Here is a 20728-nt window from a genome sequence, read left to right on the forward strand (position 1 = left end):
GTGGCTACACGTGCTGAGAGTTATCTCACAATCTAAATATTAGTCTGATCAGACCCATATAGAGGTGGACTTTATTAACTCACAGATGATGATATTTTCCTTTGGAGCCAGAACTGCCTTCACGCTTCTTGTTGCACATCTCAACACTGCACAGCTAAAGATTAGGCAAATCAACTCTCTTCACCTGTTGTAATGCGTTTCAAACGCAGGCCAAAATGCAACGTGTGAACACGCCCTTAGTGGGCAGTTCAAACAAAATGAGTTGTCTCCTCCTCAATACCTCATCCCCTGCTCCTCACTAATCGCCCTTCCCCTTCCTCAGCCTCACATGTCAGTTCACCGCCACAAGCAATTCTAGTTTGAACTGCCTTCCTTCCCATCCCCCCAGGACTCACAACACACTTGTTGCAGGGAGCCATGTAATGTAAAAGAAATTATTAAAAAGTAGTGGAATTATTCAGATGCACAAAATCAACATGCTAGTAGCTACTATAACGTGTCATGTAAAAATGATGGCAGGTTCCCATGGAATAAATGGTGCTCTAAGTAATGATTTACCATAATTCCCATGTCTTCAGTCTTGTCGCTGCTGCAGGAGTGACGACAGAAAGTAGCAGGATGAATGCATGATGTTATCATTACACGGCCAAACATTAAAAGTTAGTGCAGCGTGCACCAATTGAGTCTCCTGGGATCGTACATCACTTAAAGTCAATGTAGCTAAAACAATCAATGGCATCAATAATACTTGAGAACTTCTGGCCACAATGACTACTATAATTATCAATGGCAGGGGCATCCTATGGGGACAGAGCCCCCTGCCATAGTGCCAGTCTACATGTGGTTCAGTCTGATCCTGGGTACCAATGACCCTTGGTCAAGACAGGGTTAAAATAAAACCAACCCTGTAGTTAATTCCAAAAAAATGATAATTTGGACTGCCTCCAAAAGCCATTGCTTCTTCTTCCAATTCCTGTGTGAGACCCTTTGAAATTATTAACTCTATGTTTCATTGCAGCCAATTGGTAAGATAACAAAAATGTGCAAAACTGAAACATCACATAAGTATTCAGATCCTTTGCTGACACTCTTATTTAACTCACATAATGTCCATTTACTTCTGATCTGCCTTCAGATGGTTCTACTCCTTAACTGGAGTACAGCTTTGTGTAATTAAACTGCTTGGACTTGATTAGAAAAGGCACACACTTGTCTATATAGGATGTCACAGTGTATGTCAGAGCACATAAGAATCATGAGGTCTAAGGAACTGCCCAAGGAAAAGGTATTGGCTAATTTCTTCACTCTTCTTCAAGGAACTCAGAGATAGACAGGTAAAGAAATGGCCCAGGTTACAAAAGAATTTCTGCTGAACTCAAGGTCCCCAAGAGCACAGTGGCCTCTAATACTTAAATTGAAGAAGTTTGAGATGAACACAATTCTTCCTCGACCTGGCTGTCCAGCCAAACTCAGCAATCATGGGAGAAGAGCCTTGGTGAGAGGTAAAAGAGAACCCCAAGATCACTGTGGCTGATCTCCAGAGTTCCACAAAATGAACTATCACTGCAGCTCTCCACCAGTCAGGGAGTGTGCCAACAGGAGCCTTCACCTCAGTGCAAACCTGCATACAGTCTCTGGCCTTAGAGTTAACACCCAAAAGTTAAATCTTCATATTCTAAGCGGTATGTGTGGATAAAAGAGGGTACCGCTCATCACCCACTAAATACATTCCAAAAGTGAAACCCGGTGGTGGCAGCATCATGCTATGGGGGTGTTTTTTGTAACTGCAGGGACAGGACAACTGGTTACAATTGAAGGAAAAATTAATATTGCCAAGTACAGAGATGCTCTGGATGAAAACCTCTTCCAGAGTGCTCTGGGCGTCAGACTGGGCCGAAGGTTCACCTTCCAATAAGACAATGATCCTAAACACACAGCTAAAATAACAAAGCAGTGGCTTCAGAACAACTCTGTGACCATTCTTGGGTCTAAATAATTATGTGACATGTGATATTTCAGTTTTTCTTGTCTTAATAAATTAGCAAAAATATCTACGTCTGTTTTTTCTCATTCAAAATGGGGTTCAGAATGTACATTCATGAGCAAACAAAACCCATGTTTTTGATCTTACTAATTGGCTGCAACGAAACAAAATGAAAAAGTTTAAGGGGTCTGAGTACCACTGTGTATGTGTGTTTTTAAAACTTCCATCCATAGCTGTATATTTGTTCCATTTTGACTGTTCCACATGTTCCATTTTGAATACCTTTAGAAAGAAAAGCCATGCAACCCACTGGATATAATAAAAGGCACCTGTATTATGCCAGGCCCTGCCTGGTGTAGAATTGCACTTTAACCTGTGCCATTGTCAATGCGAGTGGAGGTGTGGTATGGGGCCATGTGCTAGGAATTGGGACTTTTCATGGCTTGTATGCCAGAAAACTGCTATGCAAGCCAAGATAAATGCCCCTCCCACTGTAGTAATTTTGATATTATTAACACAAATCTAGGAAACCTCAAATACAGCATATCTGTCTTCTCAGGTGTAGCACTTTCCAGTTTGGAAATATGAGAATGTGTTTACCTCTTCTTCTCTACTTAGAACACGACAGCAGACCCCCATACTAAAATATACTCCAAACCAATATACTTTCATAAGCCTGACCATAAACTTTACAGAATCCGGATCACTTCTGTTCTCTATTTGTACATGAAGTTCAACCAGAGTACCCTCATAAATAAGTAGGTCAGTATAACTATTCTACATCAGGGGAAATCTAAACCACAAGCGTACTGTAGCTAACCTCCATGTACTTGCAGTTTATGAAATCTGTAAATCTTGAAGCTTCATCACGTAGAAGAGCTCATAAACGGCTTTTTCTCCCTCAAATGTAAACAAGACAAAACACATCTAACCCCTTAATGTCACAACCCTTCTCCGTTTTCTGTTTCCATTTTTGCTCCGCACATATGCATGCGCCCTGCAGTATATAAAATACAGAGCTCACAAATTCAACGGAGACATCGTGTTCACGGCGCATGCTTTGCACATCAATTAATTTTCTGGAAGATTTGTTAAAAAAAAACATAAAAAACACCACAAAAACTTTTAATATATTCTAGCTTTATTGATGGCCCAACATGACATCACATAAACCATTCATATACATCCACATTGCCACATTTTTTGAATAAATGTTAGTGTAACAGAGAATGTAGGATAAACCTACAGGTATAAAACTGTCCATTCAATTTAGAAGACTAGACAATAAAACCAAACCTTTAGAAAATTGCAAAGAAGCAGAAAGTTATTATTTATAAATAATACCTTGCAATATTTTAATCCCTTACCACAACCAAAGCCATTGCCATGTATAGTTTTTCTAAATAAGGATAGAGATGCTATGCATTAGGGTGCTGTCAGACGTAGCACTTTGACTCCTTTTACCAACTGAATCAAAGCGCAGGAGGGTGTGCCGTAGGCTGATTGCATGTGCGGTTCTATGGAAAACCAGCACCCCATGTCTTGCATGGTCTAAATGGAAGACGCATAAGGCCAAGGCAAAGCGCTAATGTGTAACCGCACCCTTAGGACTTCATCCTCTACCATGTGGGGCGAACAAGTCGATGGTTTGCATAAAGGGGCCAACAAAGAATAGGCAGCACTCGAATATATAATAAAAAATACTTATTTACTGATAATAGAGCTTGTATTGTAATCTGTGTGGGCTGTTATTCCACACGCTACATTTATCCTATATTTTTAATAGGTTGCCTTGTATAAGTTTTGTGTAAACTGTCTCACTTTGTAAAATTTTAAATACTTTTCTAGTTAATCAAAAATACATAAATAACCTTTACACTCCATTGTATGTGGTCAGCTCCATTGGCAAGCAGGAGACCTGCCACCGCAAACTCCTCCTGAAACCTGCGGCTTAGCCTGGCCTTACGGCCATGGAATACAGAGGGGGCTTTTTCAGCAGAAAGATTTGCACCAAAGTGTGGATTTATAGTAAAAGAAACATCATTAAAGAACTATCAAAGACACAAATAAAAACAAAGCATGAATAATTTATTGAAAAACTAAAAAGAGGACCGGACACATTTGAGCATACATTGTGATCTGCATGAGGCCAGTTATAGAGAATCAGAGCAGACTGATTCATGGTAAGCAGAGCTGAGCAGACTGATTCATGGTATTGGGAGTGTGGGGGTAAATTAGTAGAACCTGTTATCATAAAATTATTGCTCATTCCAGCTTTATGAGTGCAGTGCAGTCCTGAGTCCAGATTAAGGAGAAGTGTAAATGATCAATCTACTCAGCAAACCCTGCTCTATAATATGATAGACTGGATCAAGCAGATCAGACTGAATGTTCACTATGACGGGTTCCCTTTAATACTGAAGACAAAAGGAGAAGATTTAAAATGAATAAAATGCACCTATTATGCTGACCAAAGATAAGTGATGGTGCAGTTTATGTTCAAGGGATTTTTTTTTTAATTGATAAAAGAAAATCTTCTACATGAAGATGAAGAACTTGATACTGAAACAGTTAAACCTGAGCTCCCTAAATTAAAGCTATTAAAGCACTTGGCGATTTAGACATGTCATAGGTTCTCATTGTTTTCAAAACTTGGGTTTACATAATCTCCCAGTTCGCTTGATAGTGTTATATCTGTAGGAAGTGCAACGTCCTTATGGTTAAGCGGAGGCCACTCAGGGTCTTTCGTTAACAAGCGTTGTATCTTCTTATATGGACTCTTCGATCTATAGTTATTAAGACGTTTCAGCAAGTTCCAGAGTGTTCGGTTTTCTATTAACGTTTCCTAGAAAAGTGACAATGTTTTAATTCATTCAATGTTCTATTATTTAAAGGGACCCTGACATTCAAATGAACCCACCCAACATAAATACTTCATAAAAAAACTATTTAAAACCACTTATCCCTAAATGGTTCCTTTCCATTGCTGTAATTTAAAAAAAATTGTAAACTTATGCAACACACTAAAAGGTTTGCGGACCTCTCATCATGCATACAATCGCCTTAATACCCAAGTGTCCAAAGTATACTTTAAAAGGATGTCCCTTGTTGCCACTGGTATCTATTCTTTCTTTAGAACCTCTGGCAGTTATGTTGAGGAATATGCCAGACATACAGGGTATGCCAATCAGTGCACGCTGGCACCTCATATCTCACTGTTTTCTGAGTTTAGTAAATTGTCCAAACTGAAAGACACAAGCCATGCCCCTAGATCTACCAAATAGTTCCATGCCCTTTTTTAAAGGACCTTTATCCCTCTGATTGACAAATTGAGCGAATCCAATATTTGGGCATTCACATCACCAGCTCCTATAGCCAAATATATAAATTTAACTAGGTGGCTCTTTTGGCTAAGTTGAAACAAGAGAAGTTGCCCATAAAGAAAACAGAAATAGCTTGGGAGGATTGCAGCCTATAAGAGGTTGTTACTTCCTCGGACATTATATTTATTTCACACGTTGCCTATACCTGTACCTAACTGTTTTTTAACGGAAGCACAAGTTATGGTTTCTCAGTGAATTTGGGGGGCGTAGACCTTGAATAGCCAAATCAATCCTAGTTAAACATAAGTTAGGTGGAGGTACGGGGATACCATACAATAAATTATATTACCAAGCATCTATACTTGCTGGCGACTCTTGCTGGTGGAAAGGAGATTCCCAAATTCCATGGATGCAAATAGAACAGACCGTGGCTGGTAATGTCCCCATTAGTATTTTGTTATTTTCCTATAGTCTGACAGCTATTCTTTTATGCAGGCACACTTTGAAGTGCTAGACATAGCCTTATGTGATACCTACATGAAGCATTGGAAAAGAAAGGACAGATCTATAGAGATCATAGAATACTCCCTTTTGATGAGCTACTCCAATCTTAAGCTCTCCCAAGTAGAGACATTTTTTTGTATTTAATGGACATCTATCACCAGATCAAGGATTGTAAAACAAGCATACCATCATACTGGCATGTGCCCCTCTGGCAGGATCTGTTGTTCTTTTAGCTTCTTATGCCCTTGTTTTTAAGAAAAAAAAGGACTTTAAAAACTATGCAAATGAACCTGAGGGGCTCCAGGCTCTATTAACTCCTATGGGCAAAACAGGGCATAAGAAACTAAAAGAAGAACAGATCCTGCCACACCAGGCGCACACCAGTATGATGGTATGCTTAGTTTACAATCTTTAATCTGGTGATAAGACTGAAGTACCTCTTGTCTTTTGTTAAGAAAATACTAATAAAAACTATTGAAACAAAAGTATACTTTAAAGGAACAAAGTCACCAGCTTTTACAGTACTTACCTAACAGTTCCCTCCAGTAGGATTTGTCAGAACCTTTTTAGAATTTCTTATTTTATATTGAATCTCACCAGTTTACCTATAAAATAAAATCTCCTCCAAAGTCATATGTAAATATGCTGAAATGAGTCACTTTTAAAGCCTAGAGGGGAAGGACCACTTCAGACAACTCTGTCATTGTATCTATAGTACCTAGAACCATGAGATTGTATTAAAGAAAAGAATAGCATCTTTCCAATCATATCAGGTTAGTGGTGTAGTAAGCTACAGATATGTGCAGTTAAAGGGGTTGCCCCATGAACCAAGTTAGGCCCTATCCACAGGACAGGCACTCTGCAATTTCCATCAGCTCCATTAAGATGTATTGATCAGAACAGTCATGCACGGCCGTGTGCTCCATTAATCTCCGGGAGCGACAAGGGGTCCGACCGAGGTACCTGGGACCCCATCGGACCCCTCGTTCTTGTGATCTGTGGGGGTCTCATCACTGAGAACCCCAAAATCAGCAAGTTAGGCCCCATTTTAACTTGGTCGTTGGATAACCCCTTTAAAGAATCTGAGCTGCAAATAAAGATCCGGTTCTCCACTATGTATTAAAGAGTTTGTATCTCCAGTTCTATAACTCTCAGAAACACAAGCTTGATGTGATCTGAAAGATGAGATTATTATCTTGAATTTGTTACCATGGTTCTGAGTAATATACAGCTCAAGATGGGGGAATATGAAATGAGGGCTCTAGGCTTTTTGCAGCTCATTTCCATATGATTGTGGAGGCGATTTTATAGGTGAATTGGGGCGTTCCCTCTAAGCCACACCCCCAATCACTCCCTGACCACGCCCCAAATTTTAGCCATATTATAATATTAAAAATCAGCTCAATTAAAAAATAAAAAAAAATTTCCTCAATGGGATTTGAACCTAGAACCTGCAATGTCCATGAACAATAATAACACAGCACCCCAACCCACTGAGCTATTAGCTCTGTGATTATCAAGGATTAGAATTTTGGTAACTAACTCCCGGGCTGAGTCCTCTTCATACAAGGCTGGGGGTTGTTGCATATTGCAGCAAACCCCCACCGCTAATAACCGCGGTCGTTGCTTGCACCGATCGCGGCTATTAACCGGTCCGTTGCCGCCGCCATCTTTATTCTGATTGCCGCGCCCCCGAACGTCATCGGGGGGCGGCGATCGGTTGCCATGGTAGCCTCGGGTCTTCGTTTGACCCGAGGCTACATGGCTTCTGCAGATTCGTTACAATGAGCCAGTGGCTCATTGTAATGAATGAGCTGCAAAAATGCCATATATTGCAATACAGAAGTATTGCAGTATATGGTAGGAGCGATCTGACCATCTAGGGTTAATGTACCCTAGATGGTCTAAAAAAATAGTGAAAAAAAAAAGAAAAAAAAAGTTTAAAAAAGAAATGGCGCCCAAATGTCCGAAATGCGACTTTTACACCTTTTTACATCACATAATGGTAGCAATGAAAACATCGGCTCATTTCGACAAAAATTATACCTCCCCCAGCTCCGTGCACCAAAGTATGAAAAAGTTATTAGCTTCAGAAAATGGCAAATTTTTTTTTTCTTCAGTCAAAGTCGTAAAAACTGAGCCCACAAGAACGTGCACGTGCGTTTTTTTTTTCAATTTTTCTACATTTGGAATTTTTTTTCAGCTTCGCAGTACACGGCATGTTAAAATAAATAACATTACGGGAAAGTAAAATTTGTTTCGCACAAAATAAGCCCTCACACAGGTCTGTACACGGAAAAATGAAAAAGTTATGGATTTTTGAAGGTGGAAAGCGAGAAATGAGCGAAAAAACCCTGTGTCCATAAGGGGTTAATGCCTTGGTATATAGAGAGGGATCTTCTCAGAGATTATTGTAATTATTGAGACTATTATTATTATTATGGAGATTATTATTATTATTATTGAGATGATTATTATTATTTTTTCTATTATTAATAATCGTCTCCATAATAATAAAAATAATAAAATTTATAATAATAATGATAGTCTCAATAATTACAATAATAATCTCTGAGAAGATTCCTCTCTATATATCAGTGCAGTAAGTCTGTGTCACAGTGTAAATGGCAGATAACATGTCTTAGTTACCAGAAATCCGCAGCTCTGTATCACTGGGCTTATAGCTCAGTTAGTTAAGCCCCTGTCTGCAGTGCAGAGGGTCCCAGGTTTGAATCTCAGCCTGGGCAAAGATTTATGTAATTTAATTAAATAAAGAGCTTGTGTCTGGGGAAGCCCTGGAGACCATATATGGACAGATGGTGATCTGACCTGATGACGTGGTCCCTGCTCTCTCAGCTAAGCCGACACTTCTCTGAAAAGGATTCCCTGCCCGATGTCTGCTCTGGGGAACCCTAGGAGATGCAGTGACCATATATGGACAGATGGTGATCTGAAGCTGATGACGTGGTCCCTGCTCTCCGCTAAGCCCGACACTTCTCTGAAAAGGATTCCCTCCCGATGTCTGTAGAAGCCATTCTGTACTATCAGTTCTGGCTTTCAAAGTATTTACTATGGGGACACAGCGCCGGGACACAGCGGGATCTGGGGGGAAAATCCGTGACAATCTGACAGCTGCCCGTGACGCGGGGCAGAGGTACGAAAAACGGGAAAGTCCCGCCAAAATCGGGACAGTTGGGAGCTATGCCTGAGGGGGCTGGTAGTTTAGTGCTGAGAAAGCTGACAACAGTGTCGCTTTAAGTGCTCCCAGTAACAGGCACAATTTGTGTGTGCTTTATTGTATGAAAACGTAGTAGCATTTTGCTGCTCTAACATAGGTAATGCATATCAAGCTGACAGATCCACTAAGCATCTCTCCTACAAGCACACATAGGAGCTAGTGAATCTGAAGAATGCCTTGCACATTTCCATGCAAGTCTCTTTTTTTGAATGCTTATATACCCCATAAATATTAACGTATATACCCGAGTATAAGCCGAAACCCCAAATTTTACCACCAAAACAGGGAACAGGGAAAACTTACTGACTCAAGCAGGGCCGATTCTAGCATATTTGCTGCCTGAGGCGAATATTAAAATGCTGCCCCCCCCCCCTGTTAAGTAAATGCTGAAAACTTTACTAACAATTAACAACCCTACAGACAGCTCCCTGACAATGTGTGACTGTCTACAGGTTCTGAGAGGCATTAGTGGCATCTAGTACCTTATAGATGACAATCTCTTCCATCAGGAGGACTTTATTCCGGGTTCTCCAATCCATGACGTATCACTGCTGAATTCATGGCCAGATGTCTTCAGCTCAGTGCAGCATCTCCACCCGGCGTCCCTAAAAATACCACAGTCACTTACGGTATAAAGTCTCCTGGATAACAACACTGTGCTCCTAAATAATCTATACCCCTCACAACTCAACTGACCACACTCTCCCCACATATAACACATCCCTATATATATATATATATATATATATATATATATATATATATATATATATATATATATATATATATATATTAGTCTACTGGAATTATAGCATGCTAAGAACCAATCAATATACAACACCCCCAATTTATTAATACAGACCCCCCCCCAACATTTGGTTTACATGATGCAAAGTAATCTGTATCCTATAACTAATAAATATATAGCACCCCCTAATGAATATATTATATATTTTTATATAGCCCTGCTCTCATATATTTAAAGGCCTCGTTATTCACCCCCCAATTAAATTATATACAGCTCCCACATACAGATCCCCTACAGCTTAAATAAAATCTTGCCCCACATATACAGTCCCCTCCCAGCTTAGTAATATACTGTATCCCATATACAGCCCCTGCAGCTTAGTAATATACTGTATCCCATATACAGCTCCCCAGCTTAGTAATATTCTGTATCCCATATACAGCCCCCCCAGCTTAGTAATATACTGTATCCCATATACAGCCCCCAGCTTAGTAATATACTGTATCCCATATACATCCCCCAGCTTAGTAATATACTGTATCCCATATACATCCCCCAGCTTAGTAATATACTGTATCCCATATACATCCCCCAGCTTAGTAATATACTGTATCCCATATACAGCCCCCCAGCTTAGTAATATACAGGCGGTCCCCTACTTAAGGACACCCGACTTACAGACAACCCATAGTTACAGACAGACCCCTCTGTCCCCTGTGACCTCTAGTGATGCTCTCTGGATGCTTTACTATAGTCCCAGACTGCAATGATCAGCTGTAAGGTGTCTGTAATGAAGCTTTATTGATAATTCTTGGTCCAATTACACCAAAAATTTTGAAACTCCAATTGTCACTGGGGCTAAAGAAAAAAAATTGTCTAGAACTTCCATTATAAAATATACAGTTTCGACTTACATACAAATTCAACTTAAGAACAAACCTCCAGACCCTATCTTGTATGTAACCCGGGGACTGCCTGTACTGTATCCCATATACATCCCCCAGCTTAGTAATATACTGTATCCCACATACAGCCCCTGCAGCTTAGTAATATTCTGTATCCCATATACAGCCCCCCCAGCTTAGTAATATACTGTATCCCATATACAGCCCCCCCAGCTTAGTAATATACTGTATCCCATATACAGCCCCCCCAGCTTAGTAATATACTGTATCCCATATACAGCCCCCAGCTTAGTAATATACTGTATCCCATATACATCCCCCAGCTTAGTAATATACTGTATCCCATATACATCCCCCCAGCTTAGTAATATACTGTATCCCATAAACATCCCCCCAGCTTAGTAATATACTGTATCCCATATACATCCCCCCAGCTTAGTAATATACTGTATCCCATATACAGCCCCTGCAGCTTAGTAATATACTGTATCCCATATACAGCTCCCCAGCTTAGTAATATTCTGTATCCCATATACAGCCCCCCCAGCTTAGTAATATACTGTATCCCATATACAGCCCCCAGCTTAGTAATATACTGTATCCCATATACATCCCCCAGCTTAGTAATATACTGTATCCCATATACATCCCCCCAGCTTAGTAATATACTGTATCCCACATACAGCCCCTGCAGCTTAGCAATATACTGTATCCCATATACAGCTCCCCAGCTTAGTAATATTCTGTATCCCATATACAGCCCCCCCAGCTTAGTAATATACTGTATCCCATATACACCCCCCCAGCTTAGTAATATACTGTATCCCATATACATCCCCCCAGCTTAGTAATATACTGTATCCCATATACAGCCCACCCCAGCTTAGTAATATACTGTATCCCATATACAGCCCCTGCAGCTTAGTAATATACTGTATCCCATATACAGCCCCCCATCTTAGTAATATACTGTATCCCATATACATCCCTGCAGCTTAGTAATATACTGAATCCCATATACATCCCCCCAGCTTAGTAATATACTGTACCCCATATACAGCCCCCCCAGCTTAGTAATATACTGTATCCCATATACATCCCCCAGTTTAGTAATATACTGTACCCCATATACAGCCCCTGCAGCTTAGTAATATTCTGTATCCCATATACAGCCCCCCCAGCTTAGTAATATACTGTATCCCATATACAGCTCCCAGCTTAGTAATATACTGTATCCCATATACATCCCCCAGCTTAGTAATACTGTATCCCATATACATCCCCCCAGCTTAGTAATATACTGACTGTATCACACATACAGCCCCTGCAGCTTAGTAATATACTGTATCCCATATACAGCTCCCCAGCTTAGTAATATTCTGTATCCCATATACCGCCCCCCAGCTTAGTAATATACTTTATCCCATATACAGCCCCCAGCTTAGTAATATACTGTATCCCATATACATCCCCCCAGCTTAGTAATATACTGTATACCATATACATCCCCCCAGCTTAGTAATATACTGTATCCCATATACAGCCCCCCAGCTTAGTAATATACTGTATCCCATATACAACCCCCCAGCTTAGTAATATACTGGATCCCATATACAGCCCCCCAGCTTAGTAATATACTGTATCCCATATACATCCCCCCAGCTTAGTAATATACTGTATCCCATATACATCCCCCCAGCTTAGTAATATACTGTATCCCATATACAGCCTCCCAGCTTAGTAATATTCTGTATCATATATACAGCCTCCCAGCTTAGTAATATACTGTATCCCATATACATCCCCCATCTTAGTGATATACTGTATCCCATATACAGCCCCCCAGCTTAGTAATATACTGTACCCGATATACAGCCCCCCAGCTTAGTGATATACTGTATACCATATACAGCCCCGCAGCTTAGTAATATACTGAATCCGATATACATCCCCCCAGCTTAGTAATATACTGTATACCATATACAGCCCCCCAGCTTAGTAGAATACTGCATCCCATATACAGCCTCCCAGCTTAGTAATATACTGTATCCCATATACATCCCCCAGCTTAGTAATATACTGTATCCGATATACATCCCCCCAGCTTAGTAATAGACTATATACCATATACATCCCCCCAGCTTAGTAATATACTGTATCCCATATACATCCCCCAGCTTAGTAATATACTGTATCCCATATACATCCCCCCAGCTTAGTAATATACTGTATCCGATATACATCCCCCCAGCTTAGTAATAGACTATATACCATATACATCCCCCCAGCTTAGTAATATACTGTATCCCATATACATCCCCCAGCTTAGTAATATACTGTATCCCATATACATCCCCCAGCTTAGTAATATACTGTATCCCATATACAGCCCCCCAGCTTAGTAATATACTGTATCCCATATACATCCCCCAGCTTAGTAATATACTGTATCCCACATACAGCCCCTGCAGCTTAGTAATATTCTGTATCCCATATACAGCCCCCCCAGCTTAGTAATATACTGTATCCCATATACAGCCCCCCCAGCTTAGTAATATACTGTATCCCATATACAGCCCCCAGCTTAGTAATATACTGTATCCCATATACATCCCCCAGCTTAGTAATATACTGTATCCCATATACATCCCCCCAGCTTAGTAATATACTGTATCCCATAAACATCCCCCCAGCTTAGTAATATACTGTATCCCATATACATCCCCCCAGCTTAGTAATATACTGTATCCCATATACATCCCCGCAGCTTAGTAATATACTGTATCCCATATACAGCTCCCCAGCTTAGTAATATTCTGTATCCCATAAACAACCCCCCAGCTTATTAATATACTGTATCCCATATACAGCCCCCCCAGCTTAGTAATATACTGTACCCCATATACAGCCCCCCAGCTTAGTAATATACTGTATCCCATATACAGCCCCCAGCTTAGTAATATACTGTATCCCATATACATCCCCCAGCTTAGTAATATACTGTATCCCATATACATCCCCCCAGCTTAGTAATATACTGTATCCCACATACAGCCCCTGCAGCTTAGTAATATACTGTATCCCATATACAGCTCCCCAGCTTAGTAATATTCTGTATCCCATATACAGCCCCCCCAGCTTAGTAATATACTGTATCCCATATACATCCCCCAGCTTAGTAATATACTGTATCCCATATACAGCCCCCCAGCTTAGTAATATACTGTATCCCATATACATCCCCCAGCTTAGTAATATACTGTATCCCACATACAGCCCCTGCAGCTTAGTAATATTCTGTATCCCATATACAGCCCCCCCAGCTTAGTAATATACTGTATCCCATATACAGCCCCCCCAGCTTAGTAATATACTGTATCCCATATACAGCCCCCAGCTTAGTAATATACTGTATCCCATAAACATCCCCCCAGCTTAGTAATATACTGTATCCCATATACATCCCCCCAGCTTAGTAATATACTGTATCCCATATACATCCCCGCAGCTTAGTAATATACTGTATCCCATATACAGCTCCCCAGCTTAGTAATATTCTGTATCCCATAAACAACCCCCCCAGCTTATTAATATACTGTATCCCATATACAGCCCCCCCAGCTTAGTAATATACTGTACCCCATATACAGCCCCCCAGCTTAGTAATATACTGTATCCCATATACAGCCCCCAGCTTAGTAATATACTGTATCCCATATACATCCCCCAGCTTAGTAATATACTGTATCCCATATACATCCCCCCAGCTTAGTAATATACTGTATCCCACATACAGCCCCTGCAGCTTAGTAATATACTGTATCCCATATACAGCTCCCCAGCTTAGTAATATTCTGTATCCCATATACAGCCCCCCCAGCTTAGTAATATACTGTATCCCATATACATCCCCCAGCTTAGTAATATACTGTATCCCATATACAGCCCCCCAGCTTAGTAATATACTGTATCCCATATACATCCCCCAGCTTAGTAATATACTGTATCCCACATACAGCCCCTGCAGCTTAGTAATATTCTGTATCCCATATACAGCCCCCCCAGCTTAGTAATATACTGTATCCCATATACAGCCCCCCCAGCTTAGTAATATACTGTATCCCATATACAGCCCCCAGCTTAGTAATATACTGTATCCCATATACATCCCCCAGCTTAGTAATATACTGTATCCCATATACATCCCCCCAGCTTAGTAATATACTGTATCCCATAAACATCCCCCCAGCTTAGTAATATACTGTATCCCATATACATCCCCCCAGCTTAGTAATATACTGTATCCCATATACATCCCCGCAGCTTAGTAATATACTGTATCCCATATACAGCTCCCCAGCATAGTAATATTCTGTATCCCATATACAGCCCCCCCAGCTTATTAATATACTGTATCCCATATACAGCCCCCCCAGCTTAGTAATATACTGTACCCCATATACAGCCCCCCAGCTTAGTAATATACTGTATCCCATATACAGCCCCCAGCTTAGTAATATACTGTATCCCATATACATCCCCCAGCTTAGTAATATACTGTATCCCATATACATCCCCCCAGCTTAGTAATATACTGTATCCCACATACAGCCCCTGCAGCTTAGTAATATACTGTACCCCATATACAGCTCCCCAGCTTAGTAATATTCTGTATCCCATATACAGCCCCCCCAGCTTAGTAATATACTGTATCCCATATACATCCCCCCAGCTTAGTAATATACTGTATCCCATATACATCCCCCCAGCTTAGTAATATACTGTATCCCATATACAGCCCACCCCAGCTTAGTAATATACTGTATCCCATATACAGCCCCTGCAGCTTAGTAATATACTGTATCCCATATACAGCCCCCCATCTTAGTAATATACTGTATCCCATATACATCCCTGCAGCTTAGTAATATACTGAATCCCATATACATCCCCCCAGCTTAGTAATATACTGTACCCCATATACAGCCCCCCCAGCTTAGTAATATACTGTATCCCATATACATCCCCCAGTTTAGTAATATACGGTACCCCATATACAGCCCCTGCAGCTTAGTATTATACTGTATCCCATATACAGCCCCTGCAGCTTAGTAATATTCTGTATCCCATATACAGCCCCCCCAGCTTAGTAATATACTGTATCCCATATACAGCTCCCAGCTTAGTAATATACTGTATCCCATATACATCCCCCAGCTTAGTAATATACTGTATCCCATATACATCCCCCCAGCTTAGTAATATACTGACTGTATCACACATACAGCCCCTGCAGCTTAGTAATATACTGTATCCCATATACAGCTCCCCAGCTTAGTAATATTCTGTATCCCATATACAGCCCCCCCAGCTTAGTAATATACTGTATCCCATATACAGCCCCCAGCTTAGTAATATACTGTATCCCATATACATCCCCCCAGCTTAGTAATATACTGTATCCCATATACATCCCCCCAGCTTAGTAATATACTGTATACCATATTCATCCTCCCAGCTTAGTAATATACTGTATCCCATATACATCCCCCCAGCTTAGTAATATACTGTATCCCATATACAGCCCCCCAGCTTAGTAATATACTGTATCCCATATACAACCCCCCAGCTTAGTAATATACTGGATCCCATATACAGCCCCCCAGCTTAGTAATATACTGTATCCCATATACATCCCCCCAGCTTAGTAATATACTGTATCCCATATACAGCCTCCCAGCTTAGTAATATTCTGTATCCCATATACAGCCTCCCAGCTTAGTAATATACTGTATCCCATATACATCCCCCATCTTAGTGATATACTGTATCCCATATACAGCCCCCCAGCTTAGTAATATACTGTACCCGATATACAGCCCCCCAGCTTAGTGATATACTGTATACCATATACAGCCCCGCAGCTTAGTAATATACTGAATCCGATATACATCCCCCCAGCTTAGTAATATACTGTATACCATATACAGCCCCCCAGCTTAGTAATATACTGCATCCCATATACATCCCCCCAGCTTAGTAATATACTGTATCCCATATACATCCCCCAGCTTAGTAATATACTGTATCCCATATACATCCTCCCAGCTTAGTAATATACTGTATCCCATATACATCCCCCAGCTTAGTGATATACTGTATCCCATATACAGCCTCCCAGCTTAGTAATATACTATATCATATATACAGCCCCCCAGCTTAGTAATATACTGTATCCCATATACAGCCCCCCCAGCTAAGTAATACTGTATCCCATATACAGCCCCCAGCGTAGTAATATACTGTATCCCATATGCATCCTCCCAGCTTAGTAAAATACTGTATCCCATATACACCCCCCCAGCTTAGTAATATACTGTATCCCATATACATCCCCCCAGCTTAGTGATATACTGTATCCCATATACACCCCCCCAGCTTAGTAATATACTGTATCCCATATACATCCCCCAGCTTAGTAATATACTGTATCCCATATACATCCCTGCAACTTAGTAATATACTGTACCCCATATACAGCCCCCTCAGCTTAGTAATATACTGTACCCCATATACAGCCTCCCAGCTTAGTAATATACTGTATCCCATATACATCCCCCCAGCTTAGTAATATACTGTATCCCATATACATCCTCCCAGCTTAGTAATATACTGTACCCCATATACATTCCCCCAGCTTAGTGATATACTGTATCCCATATACATGCCCCAGCTTAGTAATATACTGTATCCCATATACATCCCCCCCAGCTTAGTAATACTGTATCCCATATACAGCCCCCAGCTTAGGAATATACTGTATCCCATATGCATCCTCCCAGCTTAGTATAATACTGTATCCCATATACACCCCCCCAGCTTAGTAATATACTGTATCCCATATACATCCCCCCAGCTTAGTGATATACTGTATCCCATATACACCCCCCCAGCTTAGTAATATACTGTATCCCATATACATCCCCCCAGCTTAGTAATATACTGTATCCCATATACAGCCCCCCCAGCTTAGTAATATACTGTACCCCATATACAGCCCCCCCAGCTTAGTAATATACTGTATCCCATATACATCCCCCCAGCTTAGTAATATATGTATCCCATATACATCCTCCCAGCTTAGTAATATACTGTATCCCATATACATCCCCCCAGCTTAGTAATATACTGTATCCCATATAAATCCTCCCAGCTTAGTAATATACTGTACCCCATATACATCCCCCCAGCTTAGTAATATACTGTATCCCATATACAGCCCCCCCAGCTTAGTAATATACTGTACCCCATATACAGCCCCCCCAGCTTAGTAATATACTGTACCCCATATACAGCCCCCCCCCAGCTTAGTAATATATGTATCCCATATACAGCCTCCCAGCTTAGTAATATACTGTATCCCATATACATCCCCCCAGCTTAGTAATATACTGTATACTATATACAGCCTCCCAGCTTAGTAATATACTGTATCCCATATAAATCCTCCCAGCTTAGTAATATACTGTACCCCATATACATCCCCCCAGCTTAGTGATATACTGTATCCCATATACATGCCCCAGCTTAGTGATATACTGTATCCCATATACATGCCCCAGCTTAGTAATATACTGTATCCCATATACATGCCCCAGCTTAGTAATATACTGTATCCCATATACATCCCCCCAGCTTAGTGATATACTGTATCCCATATACATCCCCCCAGCTTAGTAATATACTGTATACCATATACAGCCTCCCAGCTTAGTAATATACTGTATCCCATATACATCCTCCAGCTTAGTAATATACTGTACCCCATATACAGCCTCCCAGCTTAGTAATATACCGTATCCCATATACAGCTCCCAGCTTAGTAATATACTGTATCCCATATACATCCCCCCAGCTTAGTAATATACTGTATCCTATATACATCCCCCCAGCTTAGTAATATACTGTATACCATATACATCCTCCCAGCTTAGTAATATACTGTATCCCATATACATCCCCCCAGCTTAGTAATATACTGTATCCCATATAAATCCTCCCAGCTTAGTAATATACTGTACCCCATATACATCCCCCCAGCTTAGTGATATACTGTATCCCATATACATGCCCCAGCTTAGTAATATACTGTATCCCATATACATGCCCCAGCTTAGTAATATACTGTATCCCATATACACCCCCCAGCTTAGTAATATACTGTATCCCATATACATCCCCCCAGCTTAGTGATATACTGTATCCCATATACAGCCCCCCAGCTTAGTAATATACTGTATCCCATATACATCCCCCAGCTTAGTGATATATAATATATAGCATCCCCCCAGTATAAAATAATTATGGCCCCATATAATATATATAGCATCCCCCCAGTATAAAATAATTATAGCCCCAAATAATATATATAGCATCCCCCTAGTATAAAATAATTATGGCCCCATATAATATATACAGCACCCCCCCCCCTTGTATAAAATAATTATAACCCCAAATAATATCTATAGCATCCCCCCAGTATTAAAACAATCATAGCCCCAAATAATATATATATAGCATTCCCCCCAGTATAAAATAATTATAGCCCCAAATAATATATATAGCATCCCCCCCCAGTATAAAATAATTATGGCCCCAAATAATATATATAGCACCCCCCCCCCTAGTATAAAATAATTATGGCCCCAAATAATATATATAGCACCCCCCCCCCCAGTATAAAATAATTCTGGCCCCATATGTTATCTATAGCGTCCCGCCACCAGTATTAAACGTTTTCTAGCCCCATATAGTACCCCCTTCCCAGTAGAACATGAAACCTCCCCACATTTAATAAAAGTACATTAAAAATAATAAAAATCATACTCACCTGCAGGTAACTGCTCCCTCGGCGCGTGGCTCCGGTCTTCACAGTGACACAGGCGCCGTGACGTCATGACGCCTGTGTTACTGCTTAGAACGGAGCGACGCAGCTGCCGGAAAGGCGTTGCGTCGCTCCGCACATAAATCGCGCCTGTGTCTTAAAGAGACAGGCGTGATTTATTTAGCTGGTGGGCGATTCGGGCGTCCATTAACGCCCGAATCGCCCACTTTAGAGCGGCAAATTTCGCCGCCCTTTACAGGGACCCGCATTCTGCCGCCTGAAGCGAGATTTTCATCTCGCCTCATGGCAGATGCGGCCCTGGACTCAAGCATAAGTCAAGGGTGGGAAATGCATTGGTCACAGACTCCCGAGATAAAGTCAGCCAGTCCCAAGTAGTATACAGCCAGCCAGCCCCAAGTAGTATACAGCCAACCAGCCCACAGTTTGCCAAGCACATAAAAAAAATAAAATTACATACTCACCTTCGGGCGGTCCCGATGCCCAGCACAGCTCCACAATGCTCTGGTCCCCATGGCTCCTCTTCTTTCTTCTCTTTGTTGTAACAGTCGGCAGAGACACCAACAGATCGCATGGGCGCATCTCTGCCAGCTAATACAACATAGAGCAGACAGAAGAGGAGCTGCCAGGAGCTTCGCCGAGGATCGGGAGCGGCGCCAAGAATTGAGGTGCCAGAGGGTGAGTATGTAAGTTTATTTTTTTTCTTGACTTTTTTCTTGAGGTGAGGAGAAGAATATTTTCTTACAATTTAGAATTTTGACATTCCTCTATTATTCCTTCTGGGAGACAACTATGTTTTTTATTTTCCTTTAAGTGATATGGTTCATACCTGTATAATCTGACACTGACAGTACTGACTGTAAAATGTTCCTGTATAAGGACAGTCTACTTTTAGAGGGATTGATGGCAAAACCCAATTGTCAATTTATTCATCACCTCTCAGGAATAATAAGGAGACAAAATGTAAAATCAGAATAGATGCCTCAGTGGTGTTATTTTATATACTGAATATAACTGGTAAGAAAAGAAGATGAGATGTCGCTTCTACTGACATGGTTGAGTATTTACATTTATATGCGGCAGACAGAATATAGATCAAATGAAACAGCAAAAAGGGTCACTAT

General features: G+C 40.8%; 1 protein-coding gene across 2 annotated transcripts in view; it reads right to left on the reverse strand.

Annotated features, from left to right (window-relative positions):
* Positions 1 to 3139: 3139 nt before the first annotated feature.
* Positions 3140 to 20728, reverse strand: part of LOC140122130 (probable cation-transporting ATPase 13A4) — a 90040-nt gene continuing 72451 nt past the window's right edge. For both annotated transcript variants that reach the window (XM_072142624.1, XM_072142625.1), the window contains one exon: positions 3140 to 4829. In XM_072142624.1, coding sequence (XP_071998725.1) covers positions 4611 to 4829 — 219 coding nt within the window. In that variant the 3' untranslated portion in view covers positions 3140 to 4610. The remainder of the gene's footprint in view (positions 4830 to 20728) is intronic.

The sequence above is a fragment of the Engystomops pustulosus genome, chromosome 3, assembly GCF_040894005.1.
Source record: "Engystomops pustulosus chromosome 3, aEngPut4.maternal, whole genome shotgun sequence".
Lineage (NCBI taxonomy): Eukaryota > Metazoa > Chordata > Amphibia > Anura > Leptodactylidae > Engystomops > Engystomops pustulosus.